This window comes from Mastigoproctus giganteus, chromosome 9, assembly GCF_048544385.1.
Source record: "Mastigoproctus giganteus isolate SK-2022 chromosome 9, ASM4854438v1, whole genome shotgun sequence".
NCBI classification, from domain to species: domain Eukaryota; kingdom Metazoa; phylum Arthropoda; class Arachnida; order Uropygi; family Thelyphonidae; genus Mastigoproctus; species Mastigoproctus giganteus.
Window position 1 is genome coordinate 151,466,547 of NC_143583.1, and position 19,531 is coordinate 151,486,077.

The following is a 19,531-nucleotide window of genomic DNA, read 5'->3' on the forward strand; positions in this document are numbered from 1 at the left end:
TAAAACTGCACAAAAGGCATTCATGGGAAGCCATGGTAAGCACTGAAGGGAACACTGACTCCTCGAGGGGTTGTGTACAAAGTGACCACTAACAAGCTCCCCAGAAGTGAGGTCATATCAACCACAAAATTACCGAATGGATTCTACACAAGATTGTGGCAAGACACTGTCAATAATATTCTAGACGCTACATTCCAGCAGCCTGTTGACCCACACACACACACAACAGAACAGCCACAGCTCTGTACAGAGAATGAAACATCGCACAACTGAAATTGAAGAACCCCTCACCCCAACCCAAACTCAACTTAGGTGCATCTAGAATCAGAAACAAGGCGGCCCGGGGCAGAGACATGCTTGATCCAGAAATCGTCCAGAAAGCCAATGAATTTATTCCCACTACCATACTCAACCTGTTAAACCACTGTCCCCGTGGTGGACTCACGAGATCCAACAACTCAGAAGGGAGACCATGAGAAGAAGAAAATTCTTTCAACGGACAAGATGTACATGGCCTGCTGCTGAGGTCCAGATATTAAAGGAACGCTATAGAGAAGCAAGAAACAGATATACGGTTGCGATAAACAAGAGCAAACAAAGAGCCTTGGAAAACTTGGCAGGTATAACAGGTAATAATGAGCCATGGGGGGTAGTCTATAGGATAATCACAAACAAACTCCCGAGGGGGGGGAAGTTATTTCTACCACACCACAGGGAAGCCAAACCACCACATGGGAAGAGTCGTTTGTTGTAATTTGGTTTTTAGGAGCATTAGCAACTAAGGCCATATTGCTCCGGGATATGCGGTGGTCATTCCCTGACCTTTCCGCATCCTCCGTATTTGGTGGTGACGGTCTCGAACCCCGGTCTAATCAAGAAGTGTGTGCTACGCACTGCTGCTCCTTCCCACCTGGCTACGGAGGCACCTTGGGAAGAGTCAATCACAAATATTCTGGGCACTATTTTCCTGGAGACTGCCATGCCTACTTCACCTGAATTGCATAGAATATGCCAAGAAAATGACATATACACCACTGACTGCCATGAACCACCGTTCACGCTAGATGACATCAAATCTGCGGCAAATCACGTAAGAAATAATAAGTGCCCTGGCCTCGATTATCTCAAACCGGAAATTATCAAAAAAGTAACGGATCTGACCCCCGAACTCCTCCTAAATCTGTTTAATAACTGTTTGCATCAAGGCATCTTCCCAAGAAACTGAAAGACTGCGGGACTGAAGCTGATCCCAAAAACACTCACGAAGCCTCCACAACAGCCAACCACCTACAGACCGACAGCTTTGCTACCAGTGATCAGCAAACTATTTGAGAGAATGCCATATGCCCGAATTGACACACATTACAAGAGTGCTGAACTGCACATGTCTACCCAGTTTGGCTTTAAGCCCGAGTCTTCGACAGTAGAGGCACTTAGACATCTGCTGTACAGTGTGGCCAGTTCCAACAGTAAATACTACCTAATCATCTCCATAGATTTTGCCGGGGCTTTCGACACCATTTGGTGGCCAAGTGTCCTGGCAAGGCTAAGGCGGGCCAACCTTCCCTGCAATTTGTATCTCACTATCAAGTCTTACCTTACCGACAGGAGTATTAGTGTCGTGGCACCCTATGGTAGGGTAAACCTCCGTGTCTGCAGGGGTTGCCCCCCAGGGTTCTGTCAGGGGGCCGCTGTTGTGGAACATTGTCTTGGATGAGTTCCTGGCCACGGACCTTGGTGACATCCAAACCCAAGCTTTTGCCGACAACTTAATCTTGAAAATTGCTGCCGACAGTAGAACCCAGTTGGAGGTAAAAGCAAACCATGCCATCAAGATACTACAGGACTGGACCATCTGACACTGCCTAAAAATCTCACCAACTAAGACACCATGCCATCAAGATACTACAGGACTGGACCATCTGACACTGCCTAAAAATCTCACCAACTAAGACATCCTCAATCTTACTGAAAGGCTCCCTTGACCTGCACAGGCCACCTCAAATAAAGGTGAACAACACCACAATGAAACTCCAAAGCCAGCTTAAGTACCTGGGGGTGATATTAGATTGTAATCTTTCCTTCAAGCAGCATCTCACACATCTAAGAACAAAGATAAGGAAGTACTCTGCACTGTTAGCACATGTGGTCCATAGTGACTGGGGACTAAAACGTCGCGTACTCTCCTTATATTATAAAACGACATTCCTACCAGCTATAACATACGCCTCTGCAGTTTGGTATCACAAGGCATCAACCGCCGTAAATAGACGCATGATCGACTCAATCCATAGAACTATCCTGTTAACCATTACCAGAGCCTGCAGCACCACTAGCACTGTTGCCCTACAGGTCTTGGCCGGAGCCCTTCCCCTTGACCTGGACATCATACGTACTGGAATAGCCTATTATATAAACAAAGGAATGCCTTGCACCCATCTAGACTACACAGTGGATAACAATGCAACCCACAAGGCTGAAAAGAACAGGCTGCAGAAATACCTAAAAGAAACCTGGTAATACCGCTGGACAAACACAACAAAAGGGAATATCACCAAAAAGTTCATCCCGGACATGGACAGAGTATACCCCATTCTTCCAACCTGGCTGCAACCTGGACTTCACACAACCTACCTCCTTACGGGTCACGGGGCTTTCAATGCAAAGCTTACAGCATTGCGAATAGTGGAGGATCCGCGTTGTACTTGTGGGGAACAAGAAAGCTAGGTGCACATTATGTTTGAGTGTGCCTAATACGAAGACCTTAGATGCAGACTAATAACTAGAGTTCACTATCTACCGAGGGATCTTGAGTCACATCTACTAGATACACAAGAGGAATATTTAGCCTTAACTGATTTTTCCCAGGGATTATTTACCAGGCACCAAACACTAACCGCCATATACAGAAGACGTTAAAGAAATGAGACAAAACAAACCTGCAAATAGCAGCGAGATGACACAGAGGTGCAGACTATACAGACCTTGGACTGAGTACAAAATGCACTGGGAAAAGACAAGTGACAATATATTGTCTAACCACAAGAGTCATGATTACCGCCAATGGAAGCGAAAAAACACCTTTAAATAGTTGTGACATCAGAACAAAGGGACACTGCCTCAAGACTTTGCAGCATAGACCCACTACATAATGACAAAAGGTAGTGTGAGGACTAGCAAACATCACGGAAGGGATAAAACCCCATAATGACAGCCAGTAGACTTGATTATGACCCCAAGATAATGACCAGAAAATAGGACCCAGACAACATGCAGTCTGGAAGGATGACATCGCAGATTTAACCCCCTATTAGTGTCCCGCCTAGATGAGACTCAACGGCCAGCTTTTTAAGGCCTGCAAACTGATGGAGACGACATACGGTGGCACTCTCCTGCCGGAAGAGCGTACTGGCGACCCAAATCCGCACTCTTTTGAGCGGATCTTTCTTTCCAAAATTCCTGGGGAGGAGAGGCTTGCCTCTCCTTGCCTCCCCAATTTTCTCACTCTGGTGGGGCACGAGCATGCCTCACTACCTGCAGGGGCCATCTACTCTGTTGGCCCCCTATTTCCAATTTCTTCCCCCCAGTCTTCATCCTCCCCACCAAACCCTACATTTCAAAATCAAAAGAGAACATCAAAATGTTCTCTGCTTAGCCCTACATTTCAAAATCAAAAGAGAACATCAAAATTCTTGCCTGAACCTATTTGGTTTTTAAAACTCACTTTCACCGCACAGCCCCACATCGCATACTATTAATACTAACTTGTTAAGTATCACTAATATCAACCTCGATTTATTTATTTATTATTATTTTTATTTTATTTTATTTTTTTTTGGTCCTAGCCACTGAAATCTCAGGAAAGTAAGTGGCAAGACCAGCCAGAGTACAAATATTGGTAACACCCGGCCGGCCTCCCTGTGGCGGGTATTGGTAACGTCGGGTCTCACTCGGGGCCCGGCGGCTAACAGGGTGGATGAACAATGGGCACAACAAACTACATAGTACATATCCCACACACTTTTAAATCTCCGGCTTGTCCGATACAGAGAACATACGCGGAGATGGGAGAAATCCCAGGTGCCGTCAGACCCCGAACATACCTAATACCTAATGTCTCCACTAAAGATTCTTCCCCACACAGTGGAGGACTGAAACCGTTAGACTTATATTGAAGAATGCAACCAAGCCAGATGATCTGCCACAATCTTACCGGCCCACTGCACTGCTACCAGTCTTCAGCAAACTTCCCGAACAGATGATCTCCAATAGAATAGAAGCCCACTACAACGATGCTGTTCTCCTCGGCTAACCAGTACGGTTTCCAGAAAGGACGCTCCACGAGAGATGTACTGGAAACAATCATTGAAGCTGCTACCAACTGCAATTCCAAAAACTTTCTACTAATCTCCTTCGACTTTGCTGGTGCCTTTAATTCCCTTTGGTGGCTCAGCACCCTGGGCAGACTCCAGAAGGCACAAGTCCCAGAAGCATCAAGACTCATTTCCAGGACCAGCAAGTTGTCATGTCCGGTCCCCACTGCAGTGTCTCCAGACCAGTCTTCAGGGGATGCCCCACTGTCTGTCCTGGGGCTTCTCCTCTAGAATCTGGTGCTGGATGATTTCTTGAACACCAAACTGAACAATGTACACACACTATGCGGATGACCTGGTCATGCTCTTTTCTGCCAATAACAGAGCCAAACTGGAAGCGACTGCCAACCAGGCCATCTCTACCCTTCAAGCTTGGGAGAGCATAGCAACTTAAAGATCTCCCTGGAGAAAACCAATTCGATCCTACTAAAAGGTAACCTTGATCTGAGAAGAGCACCCCAAATCAAGGTCAATGGTGTTACAGACAAACTAAAAACAGAGCTTAAATATCTAGGTTTGATCTTAGACAAAAACCTTTCCTTCACCCCTCATCTAGACCAACTCAGGTTTAAGATGAGGAAGTATGCTGCCCAAGTCTCAAGGGTTGCCCGGAAGGACTGGGGCTTGAAGAAGAGAACGCTCTCCCTCTTCTATAAACACTTTTCATCCCGGTTATCACCTATGCCTCTGGAGTCAGGCACAAGAAGGCCAATACAGTTGTAAACAGATCAGGAACTATCCAGCGCTCTCTTCTCCTTCTGTCCCCATGTGCCTGTCACACTGTCAGCATCCATGCACTCCTGGTCCTCACTGGATCTCCTCCACTGTACCTGGAGATTGTTGGTCATGGGTTGCTCTACCAATTAGCCAAAGGAAGAGCAGTCACCTGCACCAATTTCACCACTGACCCAGCAAATAATAGAAACACTGAAAAGAAGAGACTTAATGAACATCTAACAGACACCTGGCAAGAAAGAAGGCAGACCTCAACTAAAGGTGCTGTCACCAAAAGATTCCTCTTGGATGTCAGGGCCTCCTTACCCCCCCCCCCCTCACACTTGGCTGGTTTTCACCAGGACTCTTTGCTACCTACCTCCTCACTGGACATGGCTCCTTCCAGAAAAAACTACGTCTTCGGAATTTCAGCCTCACCCCGCTGCCACTGTGGAGAGGATCAGACATAGGAGCACCTTGCTCACAGCTGTGAAATCTACGAGGACTTCAGGAGGATCCTAGTAACGAAACTACGCTTCAACTACCAAAATCAAGAACACCCTACAGAATGAAGAAACTTATCGAGCCCTGACTCAATTTGCAATGGTATGACCTATGCAATGGACCTATTTACTAGGCAGAAAGCGCCACCATAGTATCTGAATCATGAATAGGTCAAAATAACCATGGCTGCCAACTGTTGCTGAGCCATGGATGCTAACGCCTTGGACCAACTTACACAAGACTTGACCAACAAACCACCCAACTTGATCCCTCACATCTCAAGTAGTCAACTGGTCTCCTCACTTGGTTGGGACAATACTATCAGTGCAATCAAAGACAGGGTCCTCACATACCTTGACAAATTCCTCATCATTCACTCCTGGACCAACTTCTCCCCACCAGACGTGACACATGTCATCAAGAAGAGACCTAACATCAGTTACTGGACTTGACCATCATATCTTGGACTCCCAGTTTTGACCTCCCCAGTATTTGTTATCATGGCCTACTGGACCAGCCTTCAGTCTGGATGTGACACAGACTCACCAAATGGAGTCCCAATAATGACACCTGGACTAGACCTTCCTGAACATGACCCATCCAACATAGCAGCACTCACGGTGCTAGATTTCCACCAAGTTATCAGCTTGTAACTGACTGGCCGTGCTAGCCATACCTACCCTGCACTTGCAGGATATCTCTCTCTTTTTTCTTTTTTTTGGGGGGGGGGGGAGATATCCAGGACAAATTAATCGAGTTAATTGAGGCCAGCCTGTATAAATATTGTTTTATTGAGAGAGAGAGAGAGAGAGAGAGAGAGAGAGAGAGAGAGATATTGAGGTGGAAGATTAGTTTCCTGTAGCACAAACCTATAGGATTTTACTGCTCCAGGATATTGTATACATCACTTAGTTTGAGACAAACACCACAACGGTTCCACTGAATCAGAGTGGACATTATATAGATTTTTTTTTTTTTTTTTAGGTTTCTCTTTGTTTCAAGGAAATCTGTTTGTAGAAGTCAGGTTTTGTTTTGCTTATTTTTTATTTTTGGAAAAAATGGCTTGTGTGTGTGTCTATTATTATTTTCTGCATGTATTTCAAGAATGGGGCTCTCGTAAGCTTCCTAATTGTAAATATTCACATAATCAGTAGTGTCTTTCTTTTTTCAACTATTTTAGTGTTCTTCATTTGATCCACTCACTGTGAGCTGGAATGGACATCTGAAGGAATTGTTATCGGGGTATTTATAGCTTGGGTAACATTTTGAGGAACCGCTTTTTCTGATGATATGAGAATAGATTTTGCACACTCAGAAATGGTGGGACAGTAATGTCTGTTTATACAGCTGCTGTATTTCAGTTGGATTACTGTGACATATATATATATATATCTTTATGATCAATCTTGTACTTTTGAGTTTTCTCCCTTTTCCATTGTTCATATTCTTTTGAAAAGGTAGAGTGGCTGCCTTGGGAAAATTTTAATACAGTAATACCCCGAAGTTACGCGATAGGTGGGTCCGATGAAAATCGCGTAAGTCGAATTCGCGTAAGTCGGGGTACAACTTTGCATATAAATACATATAAATTTTGCTTAATTGGGACCAAGGACTAACAAAAACACTAGTTTAGAAGAAAAATATTAATAAAATTGCAGTTCTTTATACATATTAATACAAAATATGTATTAAAAAAACAAATGACTTACGTTAAAAAGTTATTTCGATGTCGATGGCTTCATAAAATCTAACAAATTCGTCTGACGACACAGCGCCTTCTTTTTTTCACGCAGAATTTCTTCGTAGCAAGCTAATAATTTTTTTATTCCTTGCTTTGTAGCTATAACGCGTTCTTCGTTGGAGTCTATGTTTTCTAAAATTTTTAAGCCCTTTACAATTGAGCCCTTTTCAATTTTCAACCTGTCAAGTTTGCAATTGTCATGTGCTTTTCGCCGTTGCTTCATTTAGGCCTGTAGCACGTGCAATATCACATGGTCTTTCATTTCGCTCAAAGCGTTTCACAATTTCATATTTTTTCTCTATCGACAGAGGCAGACTGGCCATAAGCCTTACCGGGGCCAGTGTAACCCCGGTGGGCCAGTGTGGATTTTGGCCATAAACCATAGTATGAGGCCACTATAAATTTTCCCGGGTAAGAATGTTTGACCCAGTCCGCCTCTGTTTATCGATAATTGCTTTTCTTTTTCTCTCTGAATCTGCAGTGTCTTCACCAGGACGCTTCCTTTTCACACCTTTTAATTAAGTATTTTACTCATTTTTAGGGAATAAAGCGCAATTACAAAACGAGGAGGCACGCTTGATACGCATAAACAAAGCTGCGCGCATGTAGCAACTGAATAAACAACACCATAAAGGCAGAGATACACTATTAACACCCCACATTTCTAGGGGTTACTACCATAAAACAATAAAAATCCAGTTGCTTTTCTGCTAGTGAAATCTGTTATAAACTGGTAGTAAACTCGATCTAATTGCATTTGCGATTATACCGATAGCTGGAATTGTGTTGGTTTTTACGTTATTATGGTGAAATGTGTTTTTCCCTTCACTGATATAAAAAACATAAAAGCAGCAAAGTTGAATTTTGTTCATCTTTCGCTCTCATTCTCCGCCGTCGCACCGTATATCGATAACATATGAAAAACGACCTTGAAGATAGTGGGCGGCAGCGTTGCCAAACGAAAAAATCAAGAACCGCGTAACTCCGAGTTCGCGTAAGTCGGGGTATTACTGTACTTCCATAGTGCAATGTGAGTGGTCACTAGTGGCAACTGCTCAGTGTACTGTTTGTTTGTTTGTAGGCATCCAAATTCTTGGCATTTGAAACACCTGACTGGGTTAGGAACGTAAGGTCTCACTCAACAGTTCAAATAATCAGCCTTAACTGTCACTGGTAAGTTTGCTGTAGCAAATGTAAGGATAATGGGGTAGGTTTAAGGGTATCATCTTTCTTCATACCTATCCTTTTTTTTTTTTTTTTTCCCTGTATGATATTTTAATTTGTTACTTCCTGGGTATATTCTGTAACATTCAGAAGGTCCCCTTCTACAATTAACCACTTTGATGTATTTAAAGAGGTGTGCAGAGTTACTTGTGTCGGGATTCATCCAAAAGAGAAGATATTCTGGAGTCTTTGCCACTTCAAGTAAGAGGTCAGAGAATGCAGAATCAAAATGAGAGGGACTTCTGTTGGGCATGCATCTGTCTTTTGTTGTTTTGCATTGGAAATAGTTCATTCTCCCAATTGCCTGTCTGCCTGATTAGGATCAAAAGATTCGGGAGATGTCGTGTTATTGGAAATCATAGTACTTCATCTTTTAAACCCTGGGGGCTAGCTTAGCAAGCACTTATTAGCTTAACTTGGTTGTTAATCTCATGTGTTAACACTAAGAATTTTCCTTTATATGTATTGCTTAGAAATTGCTGCCCTCACTAGGTGTGGGCAACACACCTGGTAAGAGCAGCAAAGGAACATCCATATAAGGGAAGAATGAATATGTGGGCTGCACAGTTCAGTAACTAGTTACCTTAGGAGGAGACCAGAATAAGTTGTACAAGGCCCTGAAGGAAAAAAAGTAAAATGAATAAAGGTGATATTTTTACTGTTATAAATTTTTATAAGATATAGGTGATATTTTTAATGTTATAAATGAATAAAGGTGTTATTTTTACTGTTAACATATAATGAACCCAATATCAAAACTATAAATTCATTTTAAGTAATAAAAAATGTAAAAGTCAAAAGATGTAAATTTCACCTTTTCCTCCATAATATGAAGATCATCATTAGTAGCTTGTATGACATTCATGGAACCTGAGGAGGAAGCCCATGCAAGACGAATAATTGCTCGCACTGTAGAGAGATCTGGCAGGTGTTCCATAACCTATCAGAAAGAATTAAACAACAGCTCAACATTTAAAGGTAATATATTTTGGGCAGAAAAGCAATTGTTTTCTAGACATCTTGCTAAAACTTTTTTTTTTTTCCCCTACAATCAGTAAATCTTCATATAAATGTTGATTGACAATTTGATTCAGATCAATTGATTGATATACAACCCCACCAAAGTAAAAAACATCAACTTGCTTTTGACAGTTCCACTCAGAGAAGCCTGAATATGTGACAACCTTTTCATCAAAAGTAACATAACTCTAGTTCACCACACTCCACAATTTCAGTAAAATCTGCACGGATAGCGGTTTCACAATGTTTTTAAGATAAATAACAAAAATTACAGAATATGCTGATAAGGTATCAAAAGAAATGCTTCAAACATTGCTAGAAGTGTGCTGCAGGACTACATCAGAGTTAAGAGTATGGAATATCCAGTGATTATTATTTTTTATTTTTTTTTTAAATAAAATCCAGAAATATGCCATAAATACAGGGTGAGCACAAGTTCACTTATACTGGCAGGTCTGTACTTGGATCAGTTTGTTGGAGAACCAAATTTTGAAATATGTACAACACAGATGTTGGGAAAGAAAAATTCAGTAGAAAAAGTTTCCAAAAACATCAACAGTAGAAAACATGGTGCCCATTACACAATGTGTTTAAGCGACCAAGATGGTCGTATGCAAAGAAATCAAACTGATAATTGATCAGAAAGGAAGAACCAAAGTGGAACATTTTAGCAATGAAAACACTCAGAAATCACTCAGGAACAAGGTCAAGACTCACAGGTTAGAGGTGTACTAGTGTGTCACTGATGGTCACCAGTCCCTCGTTCACTCATGTGAGGTATGCATGCAATCTCACAAAACAAAAAAACCACAGTTTAGTCAAAAACTATGATCTTTTATACCTTAATTGTGTCACAAATGAGTTTCAAGTGTCATTGAATAATACTGACCATTCAGTTTGCTTCTGAGATACCCAATGCTGAAGAATAATATCTTTAGAAGTGAACCTTTGTATACCTTTTTCATTCAAGTTAAAAGATGCTATATATTAACAGTTTAAGTGGCTTAAAATAACATCAACATCACTTTTCCATATGCAAAGTTTTGACTTTCAAACAGCTGTAGATCAGGCAATTGTAAACAGAGGAAAGATGGAAATTTCTGGTCACAACAGGAAAAAAAAGCTTTTTTTTTTTATTTATTTATTTTTTTTTTTGAAAACCAGGACATCATAAAAAAACAGGAAATGATTTTGGAAAAAAAAATCAGGAGATTTTTATCAAGTCCATACTGCACTAGACAAAATTTTACTGACAAAATACACATTTTATATTAAAATATAGCCATAGGACAGTTATTTGTATAGTATGCTTTCAAACATCAACTTACATAGGATTTTGAATGTATATTAGATATCAACTGACTATAACTACTTTAAGAAGGAGTGTGGCAGACTTTGTACATCCTTAAATGCCAATTCCAGAGAACCTGCCATACCATCATAAAAGAGGCCTAATGAACTGTGAAGAGAATTTTTAGTTTTAAGCAAGCACCTCTGGATGTGAAAAAAATTATTGCATGACAATACAGAATTAATGCATTATTATAGCATTAATATTCTTTATGAGTATCCAAACATGATACTCATAAAGAACTACCGTTTTTTGTGACAGAGTGAGGGTTTCAAAATTAATGCGCATAGTAATTGCTTTCACACAAACATGTTACAGTACAGAACATAAAATATTAAGCTTTATTAACTGAACTTAACCAAGTTAACACTACAGTACTATAAAATAGGTTTTTATATTGATATTATTTTACAGCCACTCAACACATGAAAGATAAATATAACCTATACTACTCAAATACTACTATAGATTCCATTTATCTTTCATCTAACACAGGTCAAAAGATGGGGGGGGGGAGAAGAGAGAGAGAGAGAGAGAGAGAGAGAGAGAGAGAGAGAGAGAGAGAGAGAGAGAGAGAGAGAGAGAGAGAGAGAGAGAAACTTGACACTGAACCTAATTCCAGAAGACTAAGTTTCAACAACACACAGATCAAGGTCCTGCAAAGAATAAAAGTGTTTGTGTTGGGGGAAGGAGTTGAAGTAAATTCTTGCACTTGAAGTAAATTTTCAAGTGCAAGAATAATAAAGGATAAAATGTTTTGAAAAAACACATACTTAATCAAATAGACACAAAATTCAAAACTGAATACAACAGACTATTTACTGACCTGTCCATGCAAAAGCTGAGACAGCCGAAGAGCCACACTCCGAAGCATGTATTCGGTGTTAGAATTCGGAATATGATGAAATGCTTGCTGTAAGACAACAGCTTTACTAGCAAGTGATAATGAACCCATAGTTGTGTGTTCCTGGGTGGCTTCTGCTGTCTGTTGAATTATACAATGACCTGCTACAGCCAAAAGCAATTTACTAATCTTTAGTACCATTGTATATGCTGACCTAGGATAAACAATACACACATATATATCTATACAGAATTTCTTGTTCATAATACAATTTATGCTAAAAAAACATTATAAAAAAATAATTAACTCACTATACATTACGTGACATGAAAGAAAAATATTACAGCATATCAGATTTCGCTTAATGTTTGGATAAAAAAAAAATAAAATTTACCACCTTCTTCTTTGATAACTATTGCCAACAGTGACAAAAGAGGGTTCAGAGGTTAACAGATCCATTTCTACTTTTAAATTATCTACAGTTAATATGCTGAGAGAAGGACAATGCGGTTCTTAAAAAAAAAAAAATAAAATAATAATGTGACGTAGTATTACTGGCAATAAATCAGCTATATGTAGTTTTATCAACTAAATTTTATTTACTGGCGTACAATTACAATTTTCTGTATTAGAACACATTTAGTTCATTATTGGGTTTACAAGTTGTTTGCTAAACCTGCTAGTGTCAGCCATAAGCCTTTTTTGAATTTTGTTAATATGTTAAGTTAATTATGTTTTGGTATATCAGGCTTGAAACTAATCTATCTGACTGGTAAAAATATACACCCTAATTGTGTAATTAGTTTAGCTATCATCCCTACAGCCACATTTGCTTTTTGCCTTCATTTCCTGATTTTTTTTTTTTTTTTTTTTATGTAAACCCCAAACACGAGAGGTATTGGAACCTATAGTACTTAGTACCGTGCTTGGGTTGGAGGTTGAGAAGACGAAAGAAGATATTTGCTGACATTAGACTTGAACTTCTGTAGACTGTAATTTTTCAGGAAATACATACAAAGGAAGGTTGTTCCAGAAAACAGCAGATGAATGAATAAACGAGGAAGATGAAAAGTTGGTTCTGTGAGTTTGAAGTTGGACAGTAAATGGATGTTGGCTGGTGGCGCCACATGTTCGGACTGTTTAGAAAGAGAGAGCGGGAATTATAGAAGCCAATTCAGAAGAACTTTGCCCATGGAATTATCTGTAGAAGAGGCATGCAGCAGAAACAGTACATCTATGAGACAGCGAGTGGAGAGACTCTGTTAGAGATGATTAATTAACCAAACTGCCCTCTTCTGAATGGAATCAAGAAGCCCGAGAGAGGTTTTGGGGGCACCACCCCAGATGTGGGAACAATATTCCATGGTAGAGCGGATTTACGATTTGTAAGGAGTGAACAGCTGTTTGGAAGAAAAGTAACACAGAAAGAGAAAACCAAGTTTTTTAGATGCAGAGGAAGCAATATTTGTAATGTGCTTGTGCCAAGAGAGATTAGAAGTCAGGGTAATCCCCAAAAGAGATATATCATTTTGCCTAGAAATCAGTGTCAACAAAGATCAGCAGAAGAATACTGTTTGCGAGATTATTATTATTATTAGCTATAGGGTGCAAGGAAGCCTGAGGCTTATGCGGCACCAGCTAAAAAAAAATTCCCAAGTTACCCTAAGAGAGAGAGAGAGAGAGAGAGAGAGAGAGAGAGAGAGAGAGAGAGAGAGAGAGAGAGAGAGAGAGAGAGAGAGAGAGAGAAGGGAATCATCAAGAAAGAGTAGATTGATAAGACAAGACTGAGTTTTAGAAGGATTGAAATCAACTAAGTTGTCTTTGCCCCACTGGAGAATTACCCGGAGATCAGCATTTAAGGAAATGGTAGCAGAATTTAGAGAAGTTGAAGCTGATTGAGCAGGACAAGGTTTCTCAAAATGAAAAGTGCAATGCAATGTGCTATCATCGGCAAAACTATGGATAGGATTTCCAGTTAATGGAAGAAGGTCATTAATATACAAGAGGAAAAGAACTAAATCTTGGGGGACACCGGCATTAGGGGAGAAGTTGGAAGACAGAGAGTCATCTACCATCACCCTCAGTGAGCAATCACCAATTACCAATAACCAATTACAAAAAACAGTTGGCAAACCATAAGATGGAAGCATGTTTAGAAGACCTTTATGACAAACACGATCGAACGCCTTTGAGATGACAAGAGCAACTGCTTGTGTTTCACCAAACTTTTCCATTGAATTATTCCATAAATGGGAAACATAAGCCAGAATATCACCAGTGGATCGACACTGACGGAATCCATACTGGCGATCGCTGATCAGACGGAAGGTTTCTAGGTAGTTTAAGAGTTGACAGTTAGTAGATTTCTCCATTACTTTAGAAAAAGTAGAAGTAATTGCAATGGGACAATAACTGGATGGGAGGGATTTGTCACCCTTTTTAGGAACTGGTTAGTTATGGGCAAATTTCCAAGCAGAAGGAAAAACACCTTTGGAATATGAAAGTGAAAAAAGGTGGCAAAAAACGGGAGTAAGTTCAGGAGCACAGGTTTTGAGAACAAGTGGAGAAATACCATCAGGACCTGGAGCTTTCTTAGCATCAAGATTTGTCAAAATCCTTTTAATGGAAGACAACAGGGGGCATTGAATGGAGCGTGTTGGGAATGGTGGGAGGTGTTTTACTAAGATCATTAATACATGAGTTGGAAAAAAACTGGGATGCTAGCAGGTCAGCTTTATCCTGGGCCAAAGTGACAACAGAACCATCTGGTTTGGACAGAGGTGGGAGCAGAGATGGGAAAAAGCTGCGGCCAACAGCTTTGGCAAGAGACCAGAATGCTCGGCTACCATTAGGGCAAGAAGCAAGTTTTCTACTCTTAGCCTGTTCATAGTTTGGACTGATTAATAACTGCTTTTCAATTGTTGAGAGCTTTGGTGTAGGCAAAAAATGAAACTCAAGAATTAGAAACAAGCCAATTGCGGTATGTAACATTCTTCTCTTGAACAGTCTTAGCACATTTATTGGAAAACCAAGGTTTAGATAACGGATGAGATTTTAAAGTGGAGTGTGGGATAAAAATTTCCATTCCTGCAAGAATAATTTCACTGATACGATCTGAGCAAACGTTGACATCAGAAGTTTTGAACAGTAATCCAACCAAGGAAAAGAAGAAAAGAAATCTCGCAGATCATCCCATTTTGCATTCTTGTAATGCCAAACAATACGAGGTTATAAATAGCCATGAGATAAAGGCTCCATTGGGGAAGAGACAATCAAGTTGTGAACCGGTAATGCCTAAATGACCTCTCACTTTGACCGTGTACTTAGAAAGTACACTTGTTTGTGAGAAAAAGATCAAGTGTGTTGGCTGTAAAGTTAGGACTGTCTGGTATTCTTGTTGGATTTTTAGGAGCATTAGCAACTAAGGCCATATTGCTCTGAGGATATGCGGGGGCCATTCACTGACCTTTCTGCATTCTCTGTATTTGGTGGTCACTGGCTCGAACCCCGGTCTAATCAAGAAGCATGTTCTACGCACTGCTGCTCCTGCCCAACTGGCTACCGAGGTGCCCCAGTATTCTTGTAGGTAAATGAACAATCTGTTTAAGGTCATTAGTAATTGCAAAAGTCTCAGAATCTCGACCAGCTGGGTCGGTGTGACTAGAAAACGGAAGCCAGCTGGAGTTGTGAACATTAAAATCACAAGGAAAATTACCTCATTGTTAGGGAAGTTGGACTGGAGAAATTCAAAGAGCTTCAAGTAATTAGTGGAATTGGGAGAACTGTGGAGACAACAGATGAATTTGACACAATGAGGTAGAGATATTTAAGCCAGAGAAGATCGAAAAGAGGAGATTCCAAATTACCAAGTCTCTGACAGGGAATATCGGAACGGACATATGCACAAGTACCACCTTTGCGGCGGAAGGAATCAATCATACAGCGAATAATTTCTCCAGTCACTATCTGGCAGAGTAGAGGTGGCAAGATTATACACTAGCTGAGCTGTACCCTCAAAATGTAAGGAAGATTGGATCTCGCCATGTTGTTCTTCATAACCTCAAAAGTCATCAATCATACTGCATGATGGAAGAGATGGGGAGGGGTTGAACAGAACTTAGCTCTGGAGACTAAACATGGGTTCTACCACTTCAAGCCTCCAATAAGCAAATTGGTGGTATTGCACCAGCTGATGAGAGTCATCTACCACCTAGTAATGCCTGGTAACACACAAGGGTGGCCTTTTATTCATCCCAGACATATTTGTGCAGATAGCCACTGTAAGTCTATTCTTCGACAACTTTCTTCCAATGCATTTTTCGCCTTGGAATTTCAAAGTTTGCTCAGGAGTGACATTATAGAAAATTCAAGCTTCATCCATATTGTAGATGTCATTGTCACTGCAGTCTTGAAAATGAACCAGTCACAAGTCGGTCATTCACATAGACATTATCTCCATGTCTATTGCAGATGCTTCTCCACTGATCTGGCCAAAGCAAATTTTATGTCGATTCTTAAAACAATCAAGTCACCCATTTGAGCAACAAAATCGTGCATAGTTGAAAAGCCGTGCAAATTCTGCTTTAGCCTTTAAGATTGGTCCACTTATGGGTAAACTGGCATTTCTTTGTGCAATGAACCATTTCAGCAGAGCTTAATCAAAATCATCTTTGTGTCGCATTTCTTGGGTCTCCTTGCATTTGTTACGCTGTCATTGCAGACCTCCAACACTGCATCTCTATTTCTCCACAGTGTTGAAACAGTAGATGAAGAAAGTCCGTACTTCTTGCATATCTCTATGTTCTTCTGACCAGTCTACAGTTCTTCAATAATTTCGTCTTTTTCCTTAACTGATAATGCTTTCCTCTTTCACATTTTCAGGATCCAAGATTGAAACCAAGTTCCTCTTACTCTTCTTTAGAAGTGAAAATAGTTTGCCCTTAAAAGGACAGTTTATAAAATTTTCTGAAAAATCCAATCCCCAAAACGATCAGCGTCAAAGCAACGAATGCATCTAAGCTCTCTGTAGGTATGCTTTTATCTCTTCAGTAGCGTCCAGTGATTGTCATTTGAAAAGGAATGGGGCGTGTTTTACAGCTTGCTGATTGGTTTGCCTATGACCAATAGCTAGCTGCTGCAGAGTAGGTTAAAGCAGACCTCTAGACAGCTTAGAAGCATTTGCTGCTTTGACATTTATCTTTCTAGACAGCAGATTTCACAGGCAATTTTAAAAACTTTCTTTTGAAGGACAAGTAGGATCTTTCTTCTCGTTTGTAAAGGATGACAAGAAGCACTCGGTATGCTGTACATGGTGGTATGTTCCCTCATTATATCCAGGACATGCTCGTTATATCCAAACTGAATGCTATGTGTTTTTAAATGAGACGAAACAAAATATCTCAGTTTATTCATTGTAAGCAGGCTCGTTATTTAATAGCCACACCTCGTATGTAGACCAGGTTTTATTCTGTGCAGTTTATTAAATGCTTGTCTGCTCCACAGATTTCCCCAGAATTTATTTACATCCCTCTCTCTAAAGATAGGTTTGAAAATAGTTAAAGAGATAAATTGAAAATTTCTCTATTTCTTCTTCTTCTTCATTAGGATTCAGTGCAGTTTGAAATCTGACATATCATTATATCCTGGTTCTGTTTATATAAATCCTTGACTCTGTGTGTGTCAAAGAATGCACAGTAAGACTGTTTCCAGTATACAAGGTTAGAAATTGCAGAAAAGAGCTAGTTTAGTTGGATATATCTTATAATCTATTTGTTTTTAGCCACATCACAGTTTATACCACTGCAGGACAGAGCAGGAAAGAGATCTACACTGAAAGGAAATGGCATCTAAGGAAGTCCCAGAGTTTATACATTTCTTACAAATATACAGTAGATACCTACTATCTCATTTCAATTTAATTCTGATTGGCACATTTTCAAAAAGTTAGTGATATCTAATTGCACATGTTGGATCAACTAATATTTAACAGTTCAAGTGGGAAGGTAGGCTCTGAATATTCACCATATATTTATATGAGATGCTATCCAAAAGTTCCCAAGATGTGTTTATAAAATAAATTAGACTCACCCTGCGTCTTACTCGCCACTGTCACTTTCAAAGCAGTCCTCTTAAGAGGGTAAACACTGATTCCAGTGCATCTCTCATGATTTGAATGTGTCCTGAAAATCTTTCTTCATCATACTGTTCAGCACCGCCTGCGATTCGGTTTGGATAATCTCTATGCTGTCAAATCTTCAACCCTTTGATTTTCATTTTTTGAAAAGAGGAAGAAGTTGCAGGGGGCTAAGTGTTGCAAATAAAGGGGGTGGGGCGACTGTCATGTTGTTGGATGCCAAAAACTGTACCACAGCGAGAGATGTGTTGGCCCATGCGCTGTCACAATGAAAGACTCAGTTCTTTGTGTGCCACTTCTCTGGATGTTTCCTCCTAATGGCTTGCCTTAACCGTTCCAGGCCATCGCAATAGAACTTTCCATTGACGGTCTGGCCAGGAGGGACAAAGTCCATAGGGATAATCCCATTAAAATCCAAAAAAACTGATCAACATGGACTTCACATTGCTGACAAAATCTGCTGACAAGTGCTGAACAATAGTCCTACAATATTTCCCAGCCGATCCTATGGGTCGGCAATGAAATATATGCCAGCCTACTTTTTTACCACTTGCTACATATATATCACAGAAACAGAGGCCCTGCTTCTTGCTGTATTTACATTGGTTTTGGCTGCTGATCCTTGATGATGAAGTAAAAATCATTGGATCTATAGCATTAAGTACTATATGTACTTTTTATTTAATTTTATTTTAATTTACTTTATTTTACAGGTACCTATTTATTTTTTCCATTATTAATACATCTGACGTGGTCAGCATTCCTCCATATATACTCTAATCTACTTATCTACATTTCATTATGGTTGGATATTTCTGCTATTACTGGCAGTCTCTCTTGTCCATAATCCATACCAATTTTTTTTAATTTTCATTGCTTTTAAGCCGTTTCTATTCATTACAATAACACACACACACACACACACACACACACACACACACACACACACACACACACACACACACACACACACACACACACACACACACACACACACACACACGGACGGACGGACGGACGGACGGACGGACGGACGGACGGACGGACGGACGTGAAGGAGTATTGCTTTTGCATATAAGCTGTATACACTGGAAAGGTTATGTGGATGACCTGTAACTTAGAGAGAGAGAGAACACTGTTTGGTTGAAGCATGAACCAGTGCACTGTAATCAATTCAAGACCAAATTATAAAGTAGTAATAGTGTTTGTCATCCTGCACCTTCTCAATGCATGGATGAAAAAAATTGCTCTAAGTATGTTTAATTTCCATAGATAAACTGTATAGAATTTTGATATATGGTCTTCAAAACTGAACTTTCTATTCAGTGGGAAACCAAGAACAGGAAAGCATACTGACCATCAGATGTGGAATGTTGTTCAGGTATATGACTGGATTAACATGCACAGCTTTCCATTTGCAGAAATGGGTCCAAATGGAAGGGTCTTATTATTATTACTATCAGCTATATGGTGCAAGGAAGCCTGAGGCTTATGCTGCACCAGCCAAAAAAAAAAAAAGAAAAAGAAAAAAATTCCCAAGTTACCCTGAGAAAGAGAGAGAGAGAGAGAGAGAGAGAGAGAGAGAGAGAGAGAGAGAGAGAGAGAGAGAGAGAGAAAAGTAGAAGGG

General features: G+C 40.2%; 1 protein-coding gene across 4 annotated transcripts in view; it reads right to left on the reverse strand.

Moving 5' to 3' along the window:
• faf (ubiquitin carboxyl-terminal hydrolase-like faf) overlaps positions 1–19,531 on the reverse strand; it is a 1,326,265-nt gene that overhangs the window by 634,232 nt on the left and 672,502 nt on the right. For all 4 annotated transcript variants that reach the window (XM_090382082.1, XM_090382083.1, XM_090382080.1 and 1 more), the window contains 2 exons: positions 11,754–11,985; positions 9,371–9,496 (listed from right to left, as the gene is read on the reverse strand). In XM_090382082.1, coding sequence (XP_090238208.1) covers positions 9,371–9,496; positions 11,754–11,985 — 358 coding nt within the window. The remainder of the gene's footprint in view (positions 1–9,370; positions 9,497–11,753; positions 11,986–19,531) is intronic.